The 23,939-nt window shown below is 45.5% G+C and overlaps 1 protein-coding gene across 5 annotated transcripts; it reads left to right on the top strand.

Moving 5' to 3' along the window:
- Positions 1-5,067: 5,067 nt before the first annotated feature.
- SEC22C (SEC22 homolog C, vesicle trafficking protein) lies at positions 5,068-23,299 on the top strand. 5 transcript variants are annotated; one of them, XM_072329746.1, is made up of 9 exons: positions 5,068-5,167; positions 6,217-6,307; positions 9,408-9,505; positions 10,051-10,260; positions 12,179-12,342; positions 13,327-13,509; positions 17,969-18,087; positions 18,657-18,722; positions 20,065-23,299. In XM_072329746.1, exons 4-9 carry the CDS (start codon positions 10,079-10,081, stop codon positions 20,263-20,265), a joined length of 915 nt encoding a protein of 304 aa, XP_072185847.1. In that variant the 5' UTR covers positions 5,068-5,167; positions 6,217-6,307; positions 9,408-9,505; positions 10,051-10,078; the 3' UTR covers positions 20,266-23,299. The 5 variants fall into 5 exon arrangements, with proteins under 5 accessions (XP_072185847.1, XP_072185849.1, XP_072185851.1 ...); XM_072329750.1 differs by lacking the exon at positions 5,068-5,167 and adding an exon at positions 7,542-7,665 and having other exon boundaries at positions 5,414-6,307; XM_072329748.1 differs by lacking the exon at positions 6,217-6,307 and having other exon boundaries at positions 5,071-5,167.
- Positions 23,300-23,939: the final 640 nt, after the last annotated feature.

Here is a 23,939-nt window from a genome sequence, read left to right on the forward strand (position 1 = left end):
CTCCCTCTTAGCAGTGCGCTGTTATGTGTTGGCACAAAAGGAAAAGCTCGTCCTCCTGCACAGCCAGACTGAGTGACACGAGGCAGGCAAGGAAGCACGGATAAAGGCAGGAGTGCTGGCACCCAAATTCTCATGTATTCAGAGCCAAAAGGATGAGAAAATTATTCGGTCAGACATCATTTGTGATTGGATTCCCCCGGTGTCTGATAACTTGTCGTTCAAGGGGGAACAAAGAAATGCAGCAGTCTGCAGATAGCAGCTAAAACAAATGTCCCCTTTTAAAAGCAGAGAATTGGTGAAGAAAATCAAGCAGGTTTTAGAGCCACGTCCTGAAAGTGATCACATGTATACTTAACCCAGTGGACTAGATGGGTATATACAAACCAGTCAACTACACAGAGCCAGACCCTGCTGTCTGTGGGTGTCTCTCCTGTTCAGTTAGCATTGCTCTCAGATGGTTTTGGCTTCTGCTGATCGCATTGGAGAAGGTCAGGGGCCAGCAGCTCCTCCTGGCCAGGGGGAGGAAGGAAACTACCTCGTCCTGGGGGGAAGGACTGGGAGCAGAGTTCAGCGATATAAATAGGAGCAGTGATGTGCAGTACAGCCTCAGGTCAGAGGAGAAGCCTGACCTTTATTTACAGGTGTAGTTGTAGCCAGTTAGCTTCTCTGTAGGCCAAAAAATTGCCCAGGTTTTTAAAGTGGCTCCTGTTAATGCTTTTTAGATGCCACAGCATTGCCTGAGAAGGAGGGGGAGCAATGGCTCTTTGCAGGAAGATCTGTCATAATGTTTGTACTGGGCTGATTGTCCTGCTGGCTCCCATGAAATTGCAAATCTCTCCAACAATAAGCAGGTGTCACCTTCTGGAAAGTCTGAAGCTGCTGTGACTTACAATGAAGAGGGAACAAGGCTCTGTATTGAAGGATACAAAGCTGTCACTGGCTCCCACACAGCTGCACCAAATCCCAGCCAGCTTGATAGGACCCTGGCCAAAGTGTCTGGTCCTAAATGTTAGCAGGGCATGACAAGAGGATGTGAAGAACCAGAGGCGGCTTTCATTGGTGCGTTGCATGCACCACTAAGCACTGCAACCTCCTCCTTTCCTCTTGAAAAGGGGTTTTGGCCACCTGTGCCCTGCAATTATGCAACTGTAGCCTCGGATCAGGCATCCCATCATTTTGTCACCTCTGAGTTTGCCCCACATGGCTGGATGTCTTCCCTGAGCTCTTGGTGTGGGGATGAACTGCAGTGGGAAGGGAGGTGGCTGCTGCTGCCACAGCCCTGAGTGCACCAACAGGCTCTGCCACCTCCTCCCTGTCCCTCCTAGGGTCAGCTTTGACATGTGACAAGTCCTGCCCAATGCCTTTACCTGTGAGCCCTTCAACACTTGGCTTGAGAGCTGTGTTTCAGCACCAGCCCTTGCCCTTGGCCCTCAGCAGTTCTATGTTGCAGATGCGACTGTGCCCTGCTCTGCCTCATTGCTGCTTCCTACAGAGGCAATGAAGCAGATGGAGGGCAGGGAGATACAATACAAGTTAAAGTGTATTCCCAGTCTGTTCATTTAAGTTAGAATTCAAGTGGTGTGATTCTTTGCCTATGCAGATAAATGCAAAATTGATTATTAATTAACTTCACAGAGATGCTGTATCCTTTAGTCCCTACTTCACGTGGTCTGCAAATGGAGCACAGAATGGAAGCGTGTTGATGGGGCCTCATTTAGCAGAAAGCACAGCTGGCACATTGCTTATGCTGTTCAGGCTTTTAAAAGTCAGAGGACGTAGGGCTCCCTGCTGATAAAAATATTCCAAGTTGCAGCTTGACTCAAGGGTGAATGCAATGTGAAACCTCCTCAAAGCCTTCATGATGCAGGCTCAAAGTATTCTCACCGTCCTGCTGCACCTCTCCTTTGGTTGCACCAATGTGCCCGTGGGGCTCTGCTCTGAACGGGAACTGACAGAGCTTTTAAAAGAGCAGATTTAGGTGCACCATCTCTTTATTCTTGCTCTGTTTCCTGATCCTCCTCACAGCTGTCCTCACCAAACCCATCCTGTGCCAGGAATGAACATTAGGGCACAGGATTACCTCCAGCCGCCTGTGTCACTTCTACACCATGTGGAAGCTGGGCGGAAAGTTAAAAGCAGCACTGAGCTGCCTTGGGGAGTAAGATGCTGCCTCTGTGCCTGGAGGATGAGCTGGGGATTGAGGGGAGAGAAAGAGGAAGCACAGAGAATGCAGACAACCCCCATTGCTGATGGGGTCTGTGCGTTACCCAGAGCTGACTCTGACGACTCTCAGCTTTCTGAGCGATGAAAACAGTTCAGAGCTACAAAAAAAGAACCATAGAGTTGCATTTTTGTGGTACGGCTCCAACTTCTGTCACACCCAATCACTACTTTCCACCAACCATTCAGTCTTAAACCACCAGTATAAAACGCACTGACTGCATGGTTATTTAATTCATGCCTTTCAAAGCTGACTCTGTGCGCTGTGAACACTTTGCTGCTAGCAATGTAGAAACGAGCTGAGGCTGGAGCTGCAGGATGAACTTATTTGGTGGTAATTATTCTTCCAGGAATAAAAATGATTTGTTGTATTGGGAAGGAGCTGTTGTAGGCTATGTAGAAACAATGGAAATCATCTATATGCAAGTCATGAGAGCATGAGAGACATGCGGGAGAAACTCAGGGTAACCCCATCATGTTTAAATAAACATATGGAAGGAAGTGGTCTGTATTTACATTGTTTCAATGTAAGTACAGAGAAAGCAATGGTGGTTCTTCGCACTGTGGATATTGAAGCTGCAGAACTCCGTGATGGTCTGTGGATGCAGGAAGTCGTCCTGAGTTATAAGGGAAATTAGGCAGGACCTGGGGAGGAGTGACCTGTTGAGTCTTACCAAGTAGACAGATCACATAGAATCACAAAATGGCCTGGGTTGAAAAGGACCTCAATGCTCATCCAGTTCCAACCCCCTGCTGTGTGCAGGGTCAGCAACCAGCAGCCCAGGCTGCCCAGAGCCACATCCAGCCTGGCCTTGAATGCCTGCAGGGATGGGGCACCCACAGCCTCCTTGGGCAACATGTTCCAGTGCATCACCACCCTCTGGGTGAAAAACTTCCTCCTAAGATCCAACCTAAACGTCCCCATCTCAGTTTCAAACCATTCCCCCTTGTCCTATCACTGCCCACCCTTGTAAACAGCCATTCCCCCTCCATTAGCACCCCTGTCATTTGCTATTATGAGCTAATTACTGGCATTGAACTATTAGTATGACAGAATTCAATAATAACTCAGCGATTCCTCGTATTACGTTTAAAACAAACCCCATTTCCTGAGAATGTTTATGCAAACCATCGTTTCATTTGTTAAATGCATGCGATGAGATGCATTCAGCTCAGTGAGCATAGCAAGGCAAATAAATCACTCCCATTTCTCAAATACTCACAGAACGGAGGATTTGCATTACAAATTACATCGTGGTCTTCCACAATCCAGTGGAGCTTCACCTCCCATTACAATAACAGATAGCAGTGTTAGAAGTTAACAAGTCTACTTTCAAAATCCCTAGGAAATGAAAAAAGTCTTTGCTTCTTATCATAGAATCACATCATCATAGAATGGCCTGGGCTGAAAAGGACCTCAGAGGTCATCCACCCTGCTATGGACAAGGTCACCAACTACTTGACCTTATGTTCCTCCATTGCAGATATTTTGGGAAGCCATGAAATGAACAAGTGATGTTCCCATTTGGGAAGAAGGCTGATGGTGTCCTGGGCTGTGTTAGGCTGAGGGGGCGATCCTGCCCCTCTGCTCAGCATTGCTGAGGCCACACCTGGAGCACGGGGTCCCATTCTGGGCCTCCAGTAGGAGACCATCAGCTCTGGGTGGCCCTTCTGGAGCAGGGTGGGATCTGTTGGCCACCAGCAGCCTGTGATCTCGTGAGCGTTACAATGTAGTTCAGGGACCGGCCTTCCAGTGTTTACGCTTGTCTGGATGCAGTGCTCAGCCGGTGTCTTCAACTAACACAGCTGCGATGCAAAATGATTCATGATATTTCTCTTGACAGCCTGTCAACCTGCTGATAGCGTGGGAGAGAAATATGGCAGCTACAGAAGAAACACTGGCTGGAGACCAGGTCTGGTGCTACCTTGGTTTGTTAGATCTCGGGTAGAGTGACTAATCTCATAAATCATATTTGCAGTGAAGCTGTAACGAATGGATATGTATAAAACGGAGCACGTTTAGCTTTTAATCCTACAAATCCTTCCCATTTGTGTAGCTAAGACATACAATAGCTGTTTAACTCCGCTACTTACACGCACGAGATGCATCCACAGCCCCACAAATCAGTGGCTGTGAAAAGCACCAAGACTGCTACAGCCTTTTCTTTCAGATGAGGGCACATCCTTCCTTGTGAGCAGAGCCGTGTACTATCAGCTGGGTTACCCACCTGTTTATCTTGGAACCAGCACCGCGGCTGCCTTAAAACAGGATCTGTGTCCAGTGCTCTTGTTCTTATAGTACGGATGAAGACGTTTGAACTCTGACAAGTCATTGTGTCTATTTGCTTCTTTCAGCATCACTGCCAGATGCCAGCTTGTTTTATGCAGAAATAACGTCCTATGAGTAAGTAGTTTTGTGTCTGCTTTGCCTTTGCTCATGGTTTCTATCACCACCTCTCAGCAGGTATGTAAGGCAGCTCTTGTGCAGCTGGACTTTTCATGCCTGAAATGATTCTTCAACCACCAGAGCGATCATGGATGGATGCTTTTCTCTTTTGTTTTCCTAAATAGCCCATGCTTTTGTCTTTGACTTCTTGTCCGAAAGAGCAATTGAAAGCGGTGCTGCTGTGGTGTGTAACACGGATGGTACTTGCAGTCCTGCCCATCACAGGGAGAACAACAACGGCTTCAACCTCAGAGAATCAGAGACTCATAGGTTGGCTAAACAGAGGCCTGGAAACGTGGGGAAAACAAACACCAAGCAACACAAGTGTTTGTTTTGGTGGTGCCGGTTAACAGACGGGCCCGACAGGCCCCTTAAAGGCACCGCGCCTCCCCGATCCCGGCGTGCTCCGCGCGCGGCCGCTCTGCCCGCTCTGCCGCCGTCTCTATGGGCGGGGCGGGCCGCGCTGTGGCGGCGGAGCAGAGCAGGCCTGGGGCGGGGAAGGTGAGGTGATGGCCGCGGGGCGCTGCCCGGCTGCCTTATCCGTCCCGCGATGGGGACGGGAGAGTGTCTGGGGGATGGGGGGGGCTTGTGAGGGGATATTGCGGCCTGAAGGGGGTGGAGGGAGCTTGTGGTGGAGGGGTGGGCTGTGTGAGGGTGGTGGGAGGGAGGGAAAGTTTGAGGGTAACTGAAGGGTGTGAGGGGGGACGGTGTGGGGCCTCGCTGAGGGTAGAAGAAGGGGAAGGGATGAGGAAGGTGTGTGGGGTGTGGGGGAGGCGTTGGGACGCCGGTGGGTGTGTTCGATCCTGGTAGACACGGCAGCAGCTGAAGGAGGTGATCCTGCTGTGCTGAGCACTGTGACCGGTCCTGGGCCTCCAGTACTACAGAGAGATGGGGAGGTGCCATGAGGTGATGCTATGCTGTGCAGGTCCTGGGGCAGCTGTGCTGAGAGCTGGAGCTGCTCAGTGCAGAGACTCAATGACATTCTGCCCGTGTCCATAAATCCCATAGAGTCTGGCTGCTGTCAGTGGTGCCCAGTGGTAGGACAGGAGGCACAAACTGGGGCACGGGAGGCTCCATCTGACCATCAGGAAGCACTTCTGCGCTGGGCAGCTGCCAGACCATTGCCATAGGGACCCTAAGATTGTGGGTCTCTTCCTTGGGGAACTTCAGAAGCTGCCTGGATGTGGTGCTGGGTGTCTCTGCTGGAGCAAGGCTTTGACCAGATGGACCCAGAGGTCCTTTCCAGCCTCAGCCCATCCATGGGACTGTGTGTTTGCTTGCACTAAAGGTGGTTTATATTTGTGGGAGATTAATTAAGGGGAAGAGTTTCAGACCCTTAGAGAGATGTTAAGATGTGGTTTAGGCAACAGGGTATGGTGGGTAGGAGATTTCAGGGGGGAGTTGTTGGGGTTTGAGTTCCATGCAATATGTGTTATGTGTGTTAGTCGATAGGAGTATGTCTGGACATAATTTGCGATGGAAGGTTTTATATTCCCTTTGTTTATGAGCCTTTGTTTATCAGCTCTTTACTGTTGTGCGTTTGCTTTCAGAGCCTTTCACGTGCATTTCAAGTCCAGAAATTAAAGCAGGAGTTTCTTCAGTGAGTTGGATCTAATCTTCTATGGAGGAGCTTGCATAACAGTAAGAGATCTGATTCAGGCTGCCTTAATAATCCCTTGGTAGTCACTGGGGAGAGTGAGCTGCTGCTTAAGCAGCGAGGGATGGAGGAGCTGCCTTCTGGTGAGGTTCAGTGTGGGAATGGCCTGAGCAGCCCTGTTTGCTGGAGGGCTGGTAAAGAAGTATTGCTTGGGGGAGTTCTGAACAGTTTCCTGCTGAGGTGTAGGATGTGCAGGTGCTTCGTATCAAGAATATAATAAGCAGTGCTTACTTTAGTTATAAATTACAGCTTGTTCTTTGCTGGTTTTGTGCCAGTAGAATTGCTGGGTTCTACCAGGTGTTAGTGATTCATGCTCCGGAAGATTTGATATGTGCTTAATCAGAAAGCACAAAGACGTTGTCAGAGATTCTGGACCTGAGTCCAAAGACCTGCCACGTAAAGTCCAGTGCGGATACTTTGGGCAGCTAATTAAACAGAAAGGGGCCAAAGGAGGAAATGGTAAGTCAAAGTGAAAGAACAGGATCACAGATTGACTTGGTTCTGTGTTTGCCTTGATCGGACTGGTAAGTTAGGAAAGTGTTTTCTTTGCAGAGAGAACGGTGAGGTATTGGAATGGGCTGCCCGGGGATGTGGTGGAATCCCCATCCCTGGAGGGATTTAGGGGATGTGTGGACGTGGCAGTGAGAGGTGGATGTGGTGCAGTGACAGGACCTGGTGGGTCGGGCTGGTGGTTGGACCTGGTGATTCTGAAAGCCTCTTCTAACCTAGAAGAGCAGAGTGATGGGGCACCTCTCTGATGAGGAAAGGCTGAGGGAACTGAGCTTGTTTAGCTTGGATAAGAGAAGGCTGCAGGGAGACCTCATTGTGGGCATCCAGTACTTGAAGGGAGCCTATAAACAGGAGGGGAAATGGCTGCTTGTGAGGGTGGGCAGTGATAGGACAAGGAGGAATGGTTTTAAAGCGAGACAGGGAGGTTTAGGTTGGATATGAGGAGGAAGTTTGTCACCCTGAGGGTTGTGATGCAATGGAACAGGTTGCCCAAGGAGGCTGTGGATGCTCCATCCCTGCAGGCATTCAAGGCCAGGTTGGATGTGGCTCTGAGCAGCCTGGGCTGCTGGTTGGTGACCCTGCACATAGCAGGGGGTTGGGACTGGATGAGTGCTGTGGTTGTTCTGGCTCCCCTCTTTCAGCAATGCCTGCGATGCAAGGAAACCCCTTAATCACTGATAACCCTTTGTGTCCTGTTTATTTTTTAAGCCTCTCAGAAGTCTCAGGTAATATCTGAGTGTGGCACACAACTCTTGGCTTCGGTGAGGAGCAGGGTGTTGGCTGAGCAAAGATGCCTTCAGGCATGTGAATGGGAGGTGTGGAACCAGTGAAGGTATCTCCAACCATTTTGCTTTCAGATGTCTCAAGGTTTGAGCCTCCGCATCTGTGCTGGAGTTTGGTAGGCATAGAATCACTGTGTGTGCTTCATTTCCTTAGGCAGCAAAGCTAAAAAAAAATTGCAGATTAATAATAATAATTAATAATAATCCAACCTGCTGGATGAATACAGCGCTGATAGTAGGCTGCAGCAGCTGCTATGTCCTCTGGTGGAGCCTTGGCTCCTTTCTTTGCAGCAGTTTGGTATTTAGTTCGGAAGTGTGCTTGATGGTGACTGATAGATCTCACAGCAGAGCATGGAATCCTGATTGCCAGCTTCCTGAGCACCTGACACCCTGCTGCATGAGGCCTTGTGCACCTTGGGAAGCTGTGTAGCTAACTACAGATGATGTTATCTGTAGTGGTGGACACATATGTGTATTTTTAAGCTTAAGCTCTGGCTGCTGGTTGGCGCGGTGAGTTGGAAGATACATGTTTAATAAACGTGTTGTCTTTCTGTTTTGTTGTATCTTGAAAGATAAATGTGAACATTTAGTGCAGTCCATGCATGGCGTTGGCCAGGTGGGGTATTGCTGAGCTGTATGTTGCCAACCATCAAACAATGGCTTCGAGCTCAGGAGGGGTAGATTTAGATTGGATATAAGGAAAAAGTCTTTTACAGTGAGGGTGATGAGGCATTGGCACAGGTTGCCCAGAGATGTGGTGGATCCCCCATCCCTGGAGACTTTCAGGGCAATTCTATATCAGACCCTGGGCAACCTGATCTATTTGTGGTGTCCCTGTGCATTGTAGGGCAGTTGGACTGAATGGCCTTTAAAGGTCCCTTCCAACTCTAAGGATTCTGTGATTCTCTAAGTTGTAGAGCAGCACTGGTGCGTGTGACCGTACCTAAAAGGTAACTGTTCACATTAATACATCCAAGTTGGCAATTTCCTTTAGTGTTCTCATTTCACTTCTATGCTAAAGCTGAAGCAGTTTTCTGTAGCGCTCCATCCGCGCTGTTGCCACACGCTGGAGGTGGATGTGATGTCTCGAGTTGACGTGCAGTCATTCTGATTATTGTTGAAATTCGTTCTGATGCACATTGAAGTGAAGTTGGCAAGCTTAGTTTGATTTTACAACTAAGATGAGTGCTGGAAAAGAGATCTCGTCTCGTAGGAGCTGATAAGAGCTCTGCAGGCGAGGGGGGTATGAATGGCTGTGGGGAATGTTCTTTGCTCTTACCACCTTAGGTAGCAAAACCACTTGAGAGTGAGGTACCTTTTAAAGACACTTGGAGCATTGGAAATGACTTTGATACGGGCTGCTTAAAGCTGTCATTCCCTCTAACAAACGTTTGACTTCACAGTGATATTTCTGTTTTGGTTTTTGTTTTTTTTCCCACCTAATGCTTTATTTATGTGGTTTGCCTGAAGCAGAGTGAACGCCTTCTTTTATTCCTCAAGTTATTTGTGGTAATCTCTTAAGGTCTGCAGATTTAGAGGTGCTTTACAGCAAGCTGGGATGACTTGAAATCAGCACTTGTGGTATCAAAAGTACTTTGTGTGTCGCTTCGTAGCTGGCGATGTCTCTTGAGTGCATCTAGGAACTGATGTCTTGGAGAAGAAAATGAGCTGTTTGTTTTCCTGAAGGCTTTAGAGGATGTTGTTCACCCACTGCACAGCAGGGTTTACATATTTATACAGACAAGGGCCAATTAGTGAGTTATCTCATATTGTCCCTGTGATTCTCTTTCAGAGGTGATGGAAGATGTGCTGTTGGACTTCTGGCATCTTGTCCTGAGTGCTGATGGCGTGTCCGAAGGGCAGATCTCCTGTGTGATCTGAATGTACCAGGTAATTTCCAGTAATAGCTTATGGTGGGAGACTGTGACCTGATAAAGGACAAGAAACCAAGAGAGGGCAACATTTGGTCTATATTTAGCTGTAATTACTTCTCTAAAAAGAGCATGCCAGGCTATAGTCATTTTAAAAAATGGCTGTGTTGCACTGGAAAATCAGGCCTCGCTGCAGCACTAACACAACTGCAGGCCTAATGAAGCTGCAGTGTCCTTAGGAATGATCCGGTTTCTGTGGATACAAAGAACAACTTAACTCAGCATTTCTGATGCTTCAGGTGAAGTAGAAGAAAGGAGAACAGCGAATGTTTTTGCTATCAGATCCCCACCTCATCTGTTTGTTTGAGAGGTAACAGATGGACGCAGCTCTGACCTTTGGGAATACTTGGATTGCCTTTCAGCAGCAGTGCTGTTACAAGAGGATTTGTTGAGAGCAGTGCCGAATAACTCTTTGAGACGCGTCTGTCTTGTGTAGCAGCCCGTAAAGATCTGAGGTGGCATTCACTGCTGTATCTTTAACTTACATCAGTGATTTGTTTTCAGGTTGTCCTCATGAATACTCCAGTGGAGAATGTCCATGATCTTCTTTGCCTGTGTGGTGCGGGTGAGAGATGGTCTTCCCCTCTCAGCCTCCACGGACTTTCATTTCAACCAGGACTTTCTGGAATGCAGAAAGAAATTGAAGGCGTTATCCTCAGTTCTGGCACGGTATCCAAGTCGAGGCACAGCAAAAGGACGTGACCTGAGCATACAGTGAGTCCCTGCCTCAGCTGGTTTGTTTTCTCACTTCAGTTGTTTAAGATGGATGTGCTGGAGATTAGTTGAACCTTAAGGATGAGGTGAGGTGTATTCTATGAAACCCTATGGCGTGTGTCTGGATTGTAACCTCCTAGCTGTATTTGGAAACTGAATTTCATAGTGCCAGAACCATGCAGCTCCTCCTCAGTTTTGTAAGCATATGTTAAGAGTTGCTTAGTTTAGTTGTCATTTTTTTTTTGTTGCAAATCCATTCTGCTTAATGGGTGGTACTTGTCATTATTGGCAACTGGGGTGGTTTGGACTTCTGAGTCTTGGTGCCTAGGAATTTATTAGCTTTGTCTAAAACTGAGCCCAAACCCCATTCTTTGCTGACAGTCAGATCTTCCTGATACCTTCTCAGTAAATGATGTGATATGATGTGATCTGCTTGACCTAGAAATCGCTGGGTTCCTCCAGTTCTTATCCGGCCTTGTGCAGATCTGCCTACAATGGGCTGGAACTGTGTGGAGAAATGAGAAATCTCTGTTTTCTTCTGTCAGAGAAGGATCTGCTGGTCTTTATTTCAAGAAATCAAGGTTCTATTCAGGGACATTTTGTTTCCTATTCAGTTTAGTTTTAAAAATGAGTTGTAGTTGGTGATTGTAGGAAAGCATACAGTGATCCTGAGCTAGAACTGTGTCTCTTCCTGAGGGAGTTACTGGGGAAGCCAGATACATAAGCTTCAGCTGAATGAATTGGGAAATCAGAGATTATCTTTTTAATTCCTCTTCCTTCAGGTTGTGTTTGTGCCCTCTGGTAGTAACATGTTCTGCTGATAAATAGGAATGTGATGAAACAGGAGGGAGAACAATGGTTTACGTGAGTTGATAGTGGTAGGAGAAGGGAGAATGGTTTGAAACTGAGATGGGGACGTTTAGGTTGGATCTGAGGAGGAAGTTTTTCACCCAGAGGGTGGTGATGCACTGGAGCAGGTGACCCAAGGAGGCTGTGGATGCTCCATCCCTGCAGGCATTCAAGGCCAGGCTGGATGTGGCTCTGGGCAGCCTGGGCTGCTGGTTGGTGACCCTGCACATAGCAGGGGGTTGGAATTGGATGAGCACTGTGGGCCTTTGCAACGCAGACCTTTCTATGATTCTATGGTTATTGTGGGGATTGTAGAAGTTCAGCTGTCTCCACTGAGTGCTGACACCTGAACAAAGTGCCCCGAGTCCCACATTGCTTTATGAAGTCCAGATGAGAGTGATTGCACTCATCCTTACGAAATGCCTGTTCGGTGTCCTAGTAGGTTTGGGGGCATCTGTAAGTGGAGACTTGGGTACGTAAACTTCTCTCCTGGTCACTTTTGGGTGATGATTTTTATTTTTCTTACTGAAGATCATCTTCCTTTGTTGTAGATCACAGCATTGATAGTGTTCTTTCTTTTATGCAAGTCAACAAATACCTTTTAATATGAAGTCATTGCATTCAAGGGGCACAAGGAATATACCGGCTTGCTTCTGGTGAGCAAGCTTCCTTGTTTCTGTTTGTGGAAAGCTACTGTGTTTTCTTTATGAATTTTCTTCTCTCTGATGTTTTCTGGGTGCCTCTGTAGTTGCTAGCATGATTTGAAGCCAAGCAGGGAAACTGATGTCCTCAGTTCCTACTGATGTAGCAATTAAAAATAACCCAACTGTGTTGTTTTCTTTAATATGCTCAAGCATAACGAGTGAGCTGAGAACCAGTGACAGATCTGCTGGGCCTGCAGGGCTGTCCCAGCACTGTGACCAATGCATGCCTCACACTCTGCTCACTCAGTCACTGCAGTCTGTACGTTTTGTTTTGATAGAAAGCACAGCTGGCTTCTCACGTTCTGAATGACCCTTCTACCTTTGTACGTTGATAATGATTTTTCTCTTGTTCTTTCGTGTTTCAGTTTCCTGTCTTCTGGGGAGATTGCCTGCATGGCCATCTGTTCCAGCAGGTACTCAACCATCATGGCATTTTGCTTCCTGGAAGAGCTTCAATGGGAATTTGCTGCTTCCTATGACACAACAAGCATCAGTTTAGCTTCCAGACCGTATGCTTTTCTTGAATTTGGTTTGTACCTTTGTTTTCTACTAAGAATTTATTGTCTGATACTTAAAAGATGTTAAATAATGTCTCCTGGCCAAAGCTTGGTCATAAAAATGAGTCTGTATATGTGTGTGTCTTGGCATGCGTGTGTAGGAGGAGGGAGAGACTTTATAAGTGCATTGAACTGAGAGCTTCGGTAATAGATGAGTAGAAAAGCATGGAAGAACAAGAAGTTCACATCTCAAACACTTTGTAATGTAGTTGAAAGGAATCTGATGAGTGAAGACAGATGGGTACAGGGGAAAAAGGAAGACAAAATAGATTGTTAGGAACACATTCATTTCTGACACAACTTAAATTCATGTAGTACTTCATAATGGGCCTGTTCAGCCTGGAGGAGGCTGCGGGGTGACCTCATTGCAGCCTTCCAGGACCAAAAGGGAGCCTATAAGCAGGAGGGAAGTCAACTCTTTACAAGGGTAGGTAATGGCAATTGAGAAACCTTTAGGGAGAACTCATTATACAGCCCTCATATGTCTTGTATGCATTGTCTCTTTAAGACATGAGGTCGAGTTGCTTCATTCAGGCCTCGTAGGAGTTCAGAATGAAAAATAAATCCCCAAAGAATTGAATGTCATAATTTGATGGTAACCGTTTATGAGGGTGGACAGTGATGGGACAAAGGGGAATGGTTTTAAACTGAGACAGGGGAGGTTTAGGTTGCATCTTAGGAGGAAGTTTTTCACCCAGAGGGTGGTGATGCACTGGAACAGGTTGCCCAAGGAGGCTGTGGATGCCCACACATCCCACACAACCCACACTGCAGGCATTCAAGGCCAGGCTGGATGTGGCTCTGGGCAGCCTGGTCTGCTAGTTGGCGACCCTGCACATAGGAGGGGATTGAAATGAGATGATCATTGTGGTCCTTTGCAACCCAAGTGATTCTGTAATGAAGAACTAACTGCAGTTGTGTGCAGAGCTAAATCCAAGGATGTTTTTATGTTTCAGATAATGCCATTCAGAAAGTAAAACACCGCTTTAACTACATGAGTGGCTCTGCAATGAAGGTCAGCTGGGAGAAGGTGGAGGAGGAGCTGAGGTTGCAGCCCCCGGTTCAGCTGAAGCTGGAGGATGCAGAGCTGATGAATGGGATGGCTAATGGTGGGCACGCAGGAGTGCATGTGGAGGTTGGTAAGTTGCTGCTGTGCACAGGTGACACTAGGCTTGCTGAACCTCACCCTGCAAGTGACAGCATAAAAGCATGCAGCAGCAGTTGTATTGTTTGCACCGGGAAATAGATATAATGTATATGAAATGTGGGAGAAAAGCCTGCCTTTGTGTCATAGGGACGAGCTCATGGCCTTTGGGGCAGATACACACTGAGGGTAGTGCTTTTTTTTTTCCCCCAGCCTGCAGTAAACTTTTTTTTTGTGGGCAAGTGCTTATGATTGAGCTGGGCATTTTGTGTGTTGAAGTATCCTGCTTTTAAAGCAGTTAATTGCTGAACTGTATTTGGTAAGAGAAGCTTCTCTGTTCCGTTGGTCAGTGCAAATTCAGATAGAAGATAGTAATTACCATCTCATTAGGTTACATCGGGCCCCAAAGAAGCCCAAGATCTGGGCAGCCTGTTCTGGAGGTTGGCAGCCCTGCCTGTGGCAGAGGGGTTGAAAACAGTTGATCTTTGATGTCCTTTTCAACCCAGGCCATTCTATGATCCTATGGAAGAAAGGATTAGGAGAATGTGTTTGAGCCGAGGGTGAAACACTCATTCTCAGTCTGTCCATCTTGTTGTTCTCCCATCCTCACTGTCTGCTTTTACTCTTTAAAATTTAGTGCCCCTGACTAAAAGCCTGTAGGGTGAGATGCACATCTGCAGGGAGCAGGAGGAACTTTACTTTAAAAATGCTCACATTTTTCCTGCCTTTAAAAGTGCTGCCCTCTGCCTAATGATTCTCAAGTTAGTGTTGTCTTGTGGTTCAGTTCTGTGATCAAAGTCCTGCTTATTTCCTCTGCAAAATAAAATGATCCTAATCCCATTAGCATTACGGTTAAACACAGCTAGGGTACCATGAGCTTGTATTTCCTCTTTTTTGTTGTTGTTATTCTTGGCTTACGAAACACTAATAACATTAAATTCCAATTGCCCGGTCTTCATGTTTCCGATGGATGAACTGGAATCTGATTTGATGGAGGAATTTGTAATGGATCCGTGACCAGGAGGAATTAAAAACAGAAATTAAAACATTTGGTTTAGGAATCCGACTTGTGGGTGTGCCTCCAAACCATGCTTGGAGGTCAAATGTGTTCATGATGTGGCAGGGCTTAGAAGTTATTTGCACCAGTGTGAACAGTGTCAGTGCCAGTAAACATATGCTAACTAATCTGTGTCCACAGAGCAGAAATTTGTTCTCAGTTCCTCCATATTCTTCATTGCTTTCTTTTATGTTCCATCTGCCTTGCGTTGCTGGCTTTTTTCTCTGTGGCCTAACCCAAATGCTTAAATTGTTCTGTCCTTATTTTAAGGCTCGTGTTGGTGATCATCTGTTTCCATCAGCTGCAGTCAGCTTTCCTGGTTTATTTCTCTCTCTCCTCTCAGCATTACCACAGTGCTGAATCCCACTTAGCAGCTCTAAGTTTAGCTGTGTGCATGCAGGGTGTCTGTTTCCTTATTAGTGTTATTTATATTCAGGCTCTGCTAGACAGGGGACTTGTTGAACATACGCTGAAGTATCCTGGTTAAAGGAGAGCATTATTAAGTGTTCTATACTGAAGCTGAATCCCAGATTGATTACAACATTGGTCTCCTCACAGGGCTGTAGCCCCTGCCTTCTTTTAGCTGTAAGGCCACATCCTCTGGCTTTTCTTCATCTTAGTGTGAAAGGAGTGTGAAAAGTCAGGGCAGTTTTATCTTTGTCACTGTATAGATGGAATATAAAGAAGATTTTTTTGTTGTTGTTTTCACTTTGTTTTGTTCATTCCTTTGTTAACTAAACCCAGCCTGCTTCCTTCTGGAAAGACTTAACGTTGTATCATTGGTCAATAAACATCTGCACAACCTCAGCTTTTGTTGTACTCAGTACTGTAAACTCCCCTGCATCTGTGATGGCAGTTCTTTCCATTCTGCTGAACAAAAATGTAACTTGCATGTCATATTGCATGTCCTTGTCTTCAGCCTGCAGAAGCAATAAGTTGCATTGCTCTTCTCTGAGGTCTGAGAACTCTTGACGTGTGTATTTGCAAGATCCCGTACAAAGAATGGCGCTTGTGCTTGTTGGCTTCTCTGTGGAAGATGCAACCTGCCTCTAAAGCAAATCTTAGCAGCTCAGGGAAAAGATACGGTTGTCTTTATCAGGAGATTTCTGTGAGATAAATCCATAGCTGCAACATTATCTCATGTATGGCAAATGAGAAGAAACAGTGCTGCAGTCGGTGTAAGAACAAACATGCTGGTACAGCTTCTGTCAAGTGTTTTGCTTGGACTTTACATTTCACTGCATAGTAAAACAGCAAAATTGCCCTTAAATGATTGGATTTCTTGCATCATTTATTTAGATGAAAGTATGTGTGACTGTAATACACAGTAATACTAAATAATGTGACATATTGCGAGCAAGATGAATCCATTTCCCTCTGCAGCAGTTTTGGGGACAAAATTATGGAGGTATGAATGCGTGTCGTGCAAATTAATTTCATAGGCATTTATAAGAGATCGTTTATATCCCTATGTTAATTTGGCACTGAGATTTTTAAAATTCATCAATCAGAATCTCCCATAGAGGAGAAGACAGGGGTGTTTTCCTCTAAGCCATGCAGCAGGGCGGTGCTTTAGCAGCTGAAGTATTTTATCTGCCACTGAAGCAGAGCTGGAATCAATCTCTGCTGTGTTGTGTAGTTTACCTGCAGTCATCAGGAGCTGTCTGCTTCTTGATAGAAGGTCCTGAGACAGGGGAGGCTTTTTGAGGGCTTCTTCATTCTGTCCTTAATCTCATGGATGCTGGTGCAGGAAGCATCTGGATTTGATACTTGAGGTGCAGATTGGTCTTGTTGTGCTTAAAGTGTTCTTGTGATGATGCAAAGATAGAACATAGCAAGACATGTGGGTGTAGGTTGATGTTGGACTGGCAAGGATAACTAGGTTGGGAAATAGGTGAGTTTTTGGTCAAACACAGCCCTTAATTGGAAGTGCCACATTCCACAATTAAGTGCAGATCGATAGTAATTGCTTTGACCTAAATTAGGTATGAAGCAATTAGGCCATCCTGAATAAATAGTATTGGGTGCATGGGTGTTAAAGAACGTGATAGTGGTGGAGAGAGTGAGAAGGGAGGGAGAGATAGTTTGCTGCTTCTGGAATGTAGGCCAATTGGGAGACAGGGAAAGAGGGGAATTACAGTGCAGTGTAAAATAAGCAGCAAAAGCCAAAAACTGCAGCATCCGATCTGGTTCCTAACCCCTTTTTGGCTGTGTTCTGTCAGCCTGCCCTGAGGACTGGCACTGATGGGAGCAGAGACAGTATTGTCTGGAGAACTGCCACAGGAACTGTTCTAGCAGCAGAGCATCTGAATCCTGGGCTTCAGCAGTTGTGTGTTACGTTCTGGCAGCTGCTTACTTAGGGCCACCAGTTTCCATATTGCACCCAGGTCTGGGGCCCCCACTGTAAGAAAGACAGGGAGCTGTTGGAGAGGGTCCAGAGGAGACCTCAAAGATGCTCAGAGGGCTGCAGCCCCTACAAAGACAGGCTGAGGGAGCTGGGCTTGTTCAGCATGGAGAAGAGAAGGCTGCGGGGTGAGCTCAGTGCAGCCTGCCAGGACCTAAAGGGAGCCTATAAACAGGAGGGGACTCACCTCTTTACAGGGGTAGATAATGGCAGGACAAAGGGAAATGGTTTTAAGTTGAAGGAGGGGAAGTTTAGGTTGGATACTGGGGAAGTTCTTTACTATGAGAGTGGTGAAGTGCTGGAACAGCTGCCCAGAGAGGCTGGGGATGCTCTGTCCATCCCTGGAAGTGTTCAAAGCTAGGATGGATGGGGTCCTGGGCAGCCTGGGCTGGTATGAAATAGGGAGGTTGGTGGCCCTGCCTGTGGTGGGGAGGTTGGAGTTCCATGATCCTTGAGGTCCCTTTCAACCCGAACTGTTTTATGATTCCATATGGGAGTGGTGCAGGTGAAACTAAACTTCGGGATGCAGGACCAAACCATTGCACTGTCAGTGGGAAGAAGGACATGAATGCTTGTTGTGGAGGGAATGAAGTACTCTCCTGCTGTTACAGACATCAGGAATCTCTTTAACTTATCTACTGACCAGGGAAGGGTCTTCAGTCTGTTAACGTGCTGTAATAAACAGGTAAAAAATACCTATATGTAGCACAAAAGAAATCAGTGCCAAATGGCTCAACAACAAGTTCTGTTACTTAATTCGTTCCCAAGCATTGTGGAGCTGGCACTGATTTCTAGATGTCCAAAGAACTGAGCAGTGCGGTGAAACAGAAAAGTTGCTCCTATTCATTACTGGTCTTCTCCAAAGCATGTGTGAAAATCACGTAAGCTGGTTTCAGCTGCTTTCTGTTAAAGGATTCAAAGCAGTGCTGCAAATTTTCACTGTCTCTCTTTTCATTCTCTTTTGGTTTGTGTGTTGTTTCTTTTTATTTTCAGCTCCTGCTTACAGAATGCAGCGTGTGACCCCCCTGGGCATTCTGTCACTTGTTCTGAACATCATGTGTGGAGCTCTGAATCTCATCCGAGGAGTTCACCTAGCAGAGCATTCCTTTCAGGTAACCCTGACTGACTTGAAAGCTGTCATTGAGATGAAGAAGGAGAGTTACTGGGGTAACCAGGTTAAGGGTGGCTGTTCTGCTTTGTAGCAGAACATACATCTCTCCATGGGAAGTGTTTTGTTTCTCCTCTCCTGCCAGAACTCACGTGTGCTGTTGTCTATCCAGCATGCTGTGCTTTATTCCTTTCTGCTGAGACTGAAATTCGAAGGTCTTTCAGAGCTGAGGTCGTGATGATTGTTTTTGTTCTTTGTTCCATTCTGAATATTTCTTTGTAATTTTCATTGCACAAATGTGAAACTGCAAACAGCTTTAAAAAAGACAAAAAGGAGTATCCTGAAGGTAGAGAATCTGACGTTTAACCTATCAGGTGTTATCACATAAACCTCAGATTTTAGTGCCTTGTTCAACACTATTGATCTTGTTGCTGTTTGGTGCTGCTACAATCAGTCAAGGTAAACTAGGTTGAGAGGTATTTAGTGAAGGATAATATTCTGACATACAAAGTAGTGCTTGCTAACAGCTGTAGTTGATGTAGTTCCTTGATTGTTGCTTTTTTATCCCGACAGGAGGACTATGAAGGAATTGGAAATGTGGTAGCATTTTTTCTACCTTTTCTAGCCTGTCTTTTTCAGGTATGTTAACTTTAAATAAGTTGCTTTCTGATCTTTGATATTACTGTTTACAATGCAGAACTGTTTCCAGCTAAGCAGAGGCACAGCTTGGTTTTTAGCCTCTCATATAGTTGATTCCACAGAGGTATTCCAGTGAAGTGGTACAACTACAGTTAAGAGTGCCACGTGGGCCTTAGAAATTGCAGTTGCAAGCTTCTTCCATGTTTCTATGCTGTTACATGCCAAACTCAGCTGAGTCTGATAAGTGCTCACCCGAAGGTGGCTTGTTTCCCAAAGGGATCTCCACGATGCCTTTCTGACAGTGGCAGACATAGCTGATAGGGTTTTGTAACCTAACCACGTTGAAAGTCCAAGTGTGTACAGGGTAGCAGCATCACTGAAAAGGTTGCAATTTACATTCAAAGTTATATTTATCTGCTATTCGTTGTATCACAGTAGATAGGCAGTGAGTGTCTTTCAGCCTTCGTACGCCTCTGTTTATGACAGAGCTTCAAAACGGAGGTAATATTCTGGATCTAAAACTAGATGCAGATATTCTTTGCTAAGAGAGACTCTGTCCTGCTTTTTTCCTGTTAGTGTCTGAAGCCAGAGAAGCTTAAATATGAGCAACCAAATTTTATCTGCAGAGGTCATCTTCACAAAGTACTTGTGCTTAAACTGAGCTGAAATATGAAGTGCTTTCTATTTCATGATCTCTACTTGTGTCATTGGCACAGTTGGAAGCTGTGACCAGAAGTGTGAAAGCCTGATCTGTTGATGCCTGAGCTTAAAATAAAGAACTTGTCTGCCAGCGATGGGTGGGATTTTTAGTTTTCTCCTGTAAGGTTTGTTGCTCTTTGTCCATACTTAACATAAATGGGTTCCACTTGATCTTTGAATTAAAACAGGGGAAAAAAAAGCTCCAAACACTTTTTGAGCCACACATGGGCAGAAATGATGGTTTTGCTACCAAGTCAGCTCTAGAGAGCGAAGCCCTTCATTTATCCCAAGAGCAAATACAGCAGCAACAGATCAGGTTTTGCTCACTTCCTGCTTCTAAGCCCTTGGCTTGCAAAAAATCCTCACTGGGTTTTGCAATCTGGCTCTAACTTCAAACTCCTTTAGTTCCGGGCTGAGGTAGGTAGGAGGGATTGTGCTGACAGGCTGTATTTGATGCATAGGCTCATCCAGCGCTGTGGGAGGGGGCTGCTGCCCTGCTCCTGTGGGAGGAACTTCAGCATAAGAGCTGCAAGGAAGCTCTGAGCTTCTTAGTGATCACCATGATAGTAGGTACATCCAACTATGTCTCCTGTCTGTATGTACGTCCTTTAATGCTAACACTCTTTCTCTGTTTCGTTTATAGTGTTATTTGTACCTGTACTACAGCTCGATGAGAAAAGCGAAGACATTTGTACTCTTTTTCTCTGTTTGTTTATGCAATATTTACTTGTATGGATTACGGAATCTCTGGCAAATAGCCTTTCACATAGGAGTGGCATCTCTATCCTCCTACCAGATACTGACAAGGCAACTGATGGAGAAACAACCTGACTGTGGAGTATGAAAAAGACTTTTGAGTTCACAACTCTCTTTCTACAACTACTATATTTTTTGGTATTAAAATGGCCAAAACCAGCTAGGAGTATTTTTAAATATTTCTGACCTTGAGGAGGATGTTTCAGAGCAACATGAAATACAGCAGTATCCTGCTGCAATGTCATTCACACAGTGAAGAATTCAGCTGTGTTCCACATGATGCGTGGTAATTGTGCATGATAGATTTTGTCAGGTGTCATCAACGGGTCGAGGCTCTCCTTACCATAAACAGGCTCTTACTCCTTGACTAACACCACGCAGACTGCGTTTTGCCATCAGTCTCGCTGGCTTTGTGACAGTTTGACAGCCCCAATGTCTTGGCCTGCCAACGCTTCTGAAAATATTAGTAACATAAAGTGAAGGTAAAGTGGTGGGTAACATTTTTGTCTATAGAATTTATTACACGTTCTTGGTAAATGTAAAGAAAGGATGAGATTCAGGGTATATTTTTCCTTGGTTTTAAAGGAAAGGAAAAGTCTGGCTTCTTTAAAAACCTTAGAGGCTATAAATATCTCCTGGCTAAACAACACGTTGCCATTAACCGTGTGCTTATTGTTGAATCCCAAATATGCTTAGGGCAGCATAAAATGAACCAAGCAAACACAGTGACCTTTCAGCTCAGGTGGCCTTTATTTCCTTGGTTAAGGTCACTCTCACTGTAAGGGTGATTCCATGTTTGCTTGGTCTGTAATAAACCTTCCAAGCCTCCTTATGACAGACCACTGACTCCTTCACCTTTAGAACAGAGTTTTGCTGCTGACTTGAAAGCCATCTCCAGTAACGGAGAGCAAGAGCAGGTTCTCTTTTTAATCTGAAGCACCTTTAGTTAATGGTGTTGAGTTCTTACACTCAGATGAATTTATGAGCGTGCAAGTTTGGATGTAATACGTAAGAGCTGAGTTTCATCACCTTTGCTGCTCTGGGTGTTCCTGTTGGCGATGCGGTTTGGCACATATGTGAACACATAAGGCTGCCTGTGCTTAAAAGAAAGCACAGCATTTTGATGCCACTGTCCCTGAAGGACTGGAAAAACTCAAACTGAAAAGATGCAGGGAACTGTACGTGTGTTATTGTCCAACAGTGGGCATAGCTTTTCCTTTTTATTGGTGTTTTTTCCATTATAAGCCTATTTCCTGGTGACCCCGTTTCTTTCATGCAAAGTCTTTCACCAAAGATATCTTTTCTTCTCTCATAGTCTCTACCTCTGGTGGTTGCAGAGAGATTAACACCATGCAGAGTTGTCTTCCTGTGTTTGCAGGGATGCACAACAGAATAACTTTCTTGCGTATCTGTGAATTTCCCTGGAATCTCCTCATGCCAATGTTGCAAGTGACAGTGGACTGCCAGATCAGAACCGTGTAGCACTTTGGAAGCCCTTCTTTGATTGAGAACTTTTGGTTCTGGAGGCTGCAGGGGACTAAGAAATGCAGCTGGATTACGAGTAATTCAAGTAATTATAAAACAAACCAACAAAAAAACAAACCAGCACAACCCCCGACCTCCCACCTACTACATTGTCCCCCAAAAGCTTAAAGACATCCCAATATTTATTACTATTACTCTTACTAGAAATGAATGCTTTGCTAACCCAGTCTGGTGGGGACAGCTGCACCTGTGGGAGGAGGGTGGAACTGGATGGCTTTTAAGGTTGCTGCCAACCCAAACCATGCTGTGAGTCTAAGGAAGGTAGTGGATCTGATGCATTTTTAGTTGCCTAGGGTGTGAATTAGCTATCAGCCTACTGACTAACTGTGGGGAAAGGGTAAAGCATTTCCTACTACAGGTGCTTGATGAAAGGGACCTCAATGACATCCTCGAGCTCCCGTTTCCTACCCTTTTCGCCTACATCAGGTGTGAGAATCCAGAAGAGCTGTACTGGTTCTCCATAGGCTTCAGTAAAGCTGGTTTGCTATCACATAAGACATGCAGATCACAGCCGGGGCAAGGGGCCAGGGAGCCATTATCTTCTTTGTGTTCCACATCCCCCTGTTTAGTTGGCAGGAAGAAACTGTAATATTCCTGATGGCTCCTGGGCATCTGTTTGCTTTATCATAAAACAAATGCATCCCTGCACCAGGTGATGCGAGCAACAGCTCACTTCAGTAAGAAGGGTAGAACAAGGTGTTAAGACAGCTCTTGCAATTAAAGTAATTAGAGTTGATAGGGATTACATTCAACCTTCCTTTAACGTTCCTGAGAATGTTTTGTCAAATAAAATAGGTTGGTGCAATGGAAATGCTTTTGTGGAATGGATGGAGGATGTGACTGGGTCTCCTCTGAACGGGCAAAGTCTGCTGCAAGGCTTAATCCATTTCCAACCTTATTATTTTTCCTTATTAAGCCACGTTAAGGAATCTGCGTGCATTCAATTGAGCATCGTTTCTGGCTGTGGGTTTCGATTTGGATACAAGGAAGAGCAAACGTTTGACCCAGTTTTTGTTTCCTGTTGTTATTTGGAACAGCTTCTGTGTCCTTGTGGTGTTGACACAGTTAAAGCTCTTCCTCCAGCGAAACAGCAGGAGGAATAGCATAGCTTACATTGATTTCGGTGCTTTAAGATTTCATAAAAAAGAATGACTTGCAGTTTTGAGTACATGAAATCTGACTCATAGCGTGGGATTACGGCCGTGTTGAATCAAATCCCCAAACCAGGAATCCATCCCTTTTAAAGTTCAAGCTGTTGAACGCGGGTTGACTCGTATCTCCTTAACTCTGTCAGTTTGTGAGTCCCTGGGAGATTCTTCTCCTCGCCCAGCAGCACAGCGTGAGAAAACTGACACAGAGGAAACTTCATTAATTTAAAGATTAGCAGAGTGTGATTGCTTTACGTAACCTGTTTTCTGTTCTTTTCTTTTCCTCCTAAATACCCGTTACGTTGATGGAAGGTGGGCTGGTACCTTTTTTAGACGTTTTTTTTTGCACTGTATTAATAAACGAACCTGTGTACATGTGTATAAAATCACTTTGCGTGTGTATGTATATATGTACATATCTAATAAATGTAATAAATGCCTTTTTTTAATTTAACTTCTTTGTAATGGCTGCCTTCTCTTTTAGTTCTGAGGTGGCTGGCTGTGCTGCAAGCAAAGTAGATGGGCTCTTTCAGTTTGGGATGCAGTAGCATTTCCTATGGATGTATCTGAAATACCTCAAAGCTAAGCTCAGTGTAGTCATTCCCTTTCACAAACAGTTGCAGAAATTGATGGTTTCGAATGCTCCCACAAGGCCTGCTGCATTGTGTGAGGTCTGTGTTTTGATTTGGGTTGCTGGTAGATGCAGTTATCCACACGCTGAAGACTCATTAGTTGAAGTGTATGAAAAACACAAACGGGAACTTGCTTTTCCAAGCAGCAGGTTGCACCAGTCTACAATATCACCTGTCATTAACAATCTTGCTCTTTCATTGCAGAGACCACAACACTGAGGCTTTTCCTACAAACCCTGCATGCTGAAATATTGGGTTATTTGAAGTCTGATGCAGCAAAGTCCCATCAGTCCGTTTCCAGCTTCCTTGGCAGAGAAATCAGGGTTCTGCAGTTGGCTGCTCAGTTTTAGCCTGGTCCCTGAGTTGAACCACATCCATGAGCTTGTCCTGCCTGTCAGCCCCCTCTAAGAGCTTGTGGGTATGTAAAACATGAAATA

The sequence above is a fragment of the Excalfactoria chinensis genome, chromosome 2, assembly GCF_039878825.1.
Source record: "Excalfactoria chinensis isolate bCotChi1 chromosome 2, bCotChi1.hap2, whole genome shotgun sequence".
In the NCBI taxonomy this organism is placed as follows: Eukaryota; Metazoa; Chordata; class Aves; order Galliformes; family Phasianidae; genus Excalfactoria; species Excalfactoria chinensis.

Coding starts and splice junctions, on each gene's coding strand:
- SEC22C (XM_072329746.1), top strand. CDS start 10,079: ATGTCCATGATCTTCTTTGCCTGTGTGGTGCGGGTGAGAGATGGTCTT. Junction 12,343..13,326: donor GTATGCTTTTCTTGAATTTG/GTTTGTACCTTT, acceptor TTTATGTTTCAG/ATAATGCCATTCAGAAAGTA. Junction 18,723..20,064: donor TTCTAGCCTGTCTTTTTCAG/GTATGTTAACTT, acceptor TTTCGTTTATAG/TGTTATTTGTACCTGTACTA.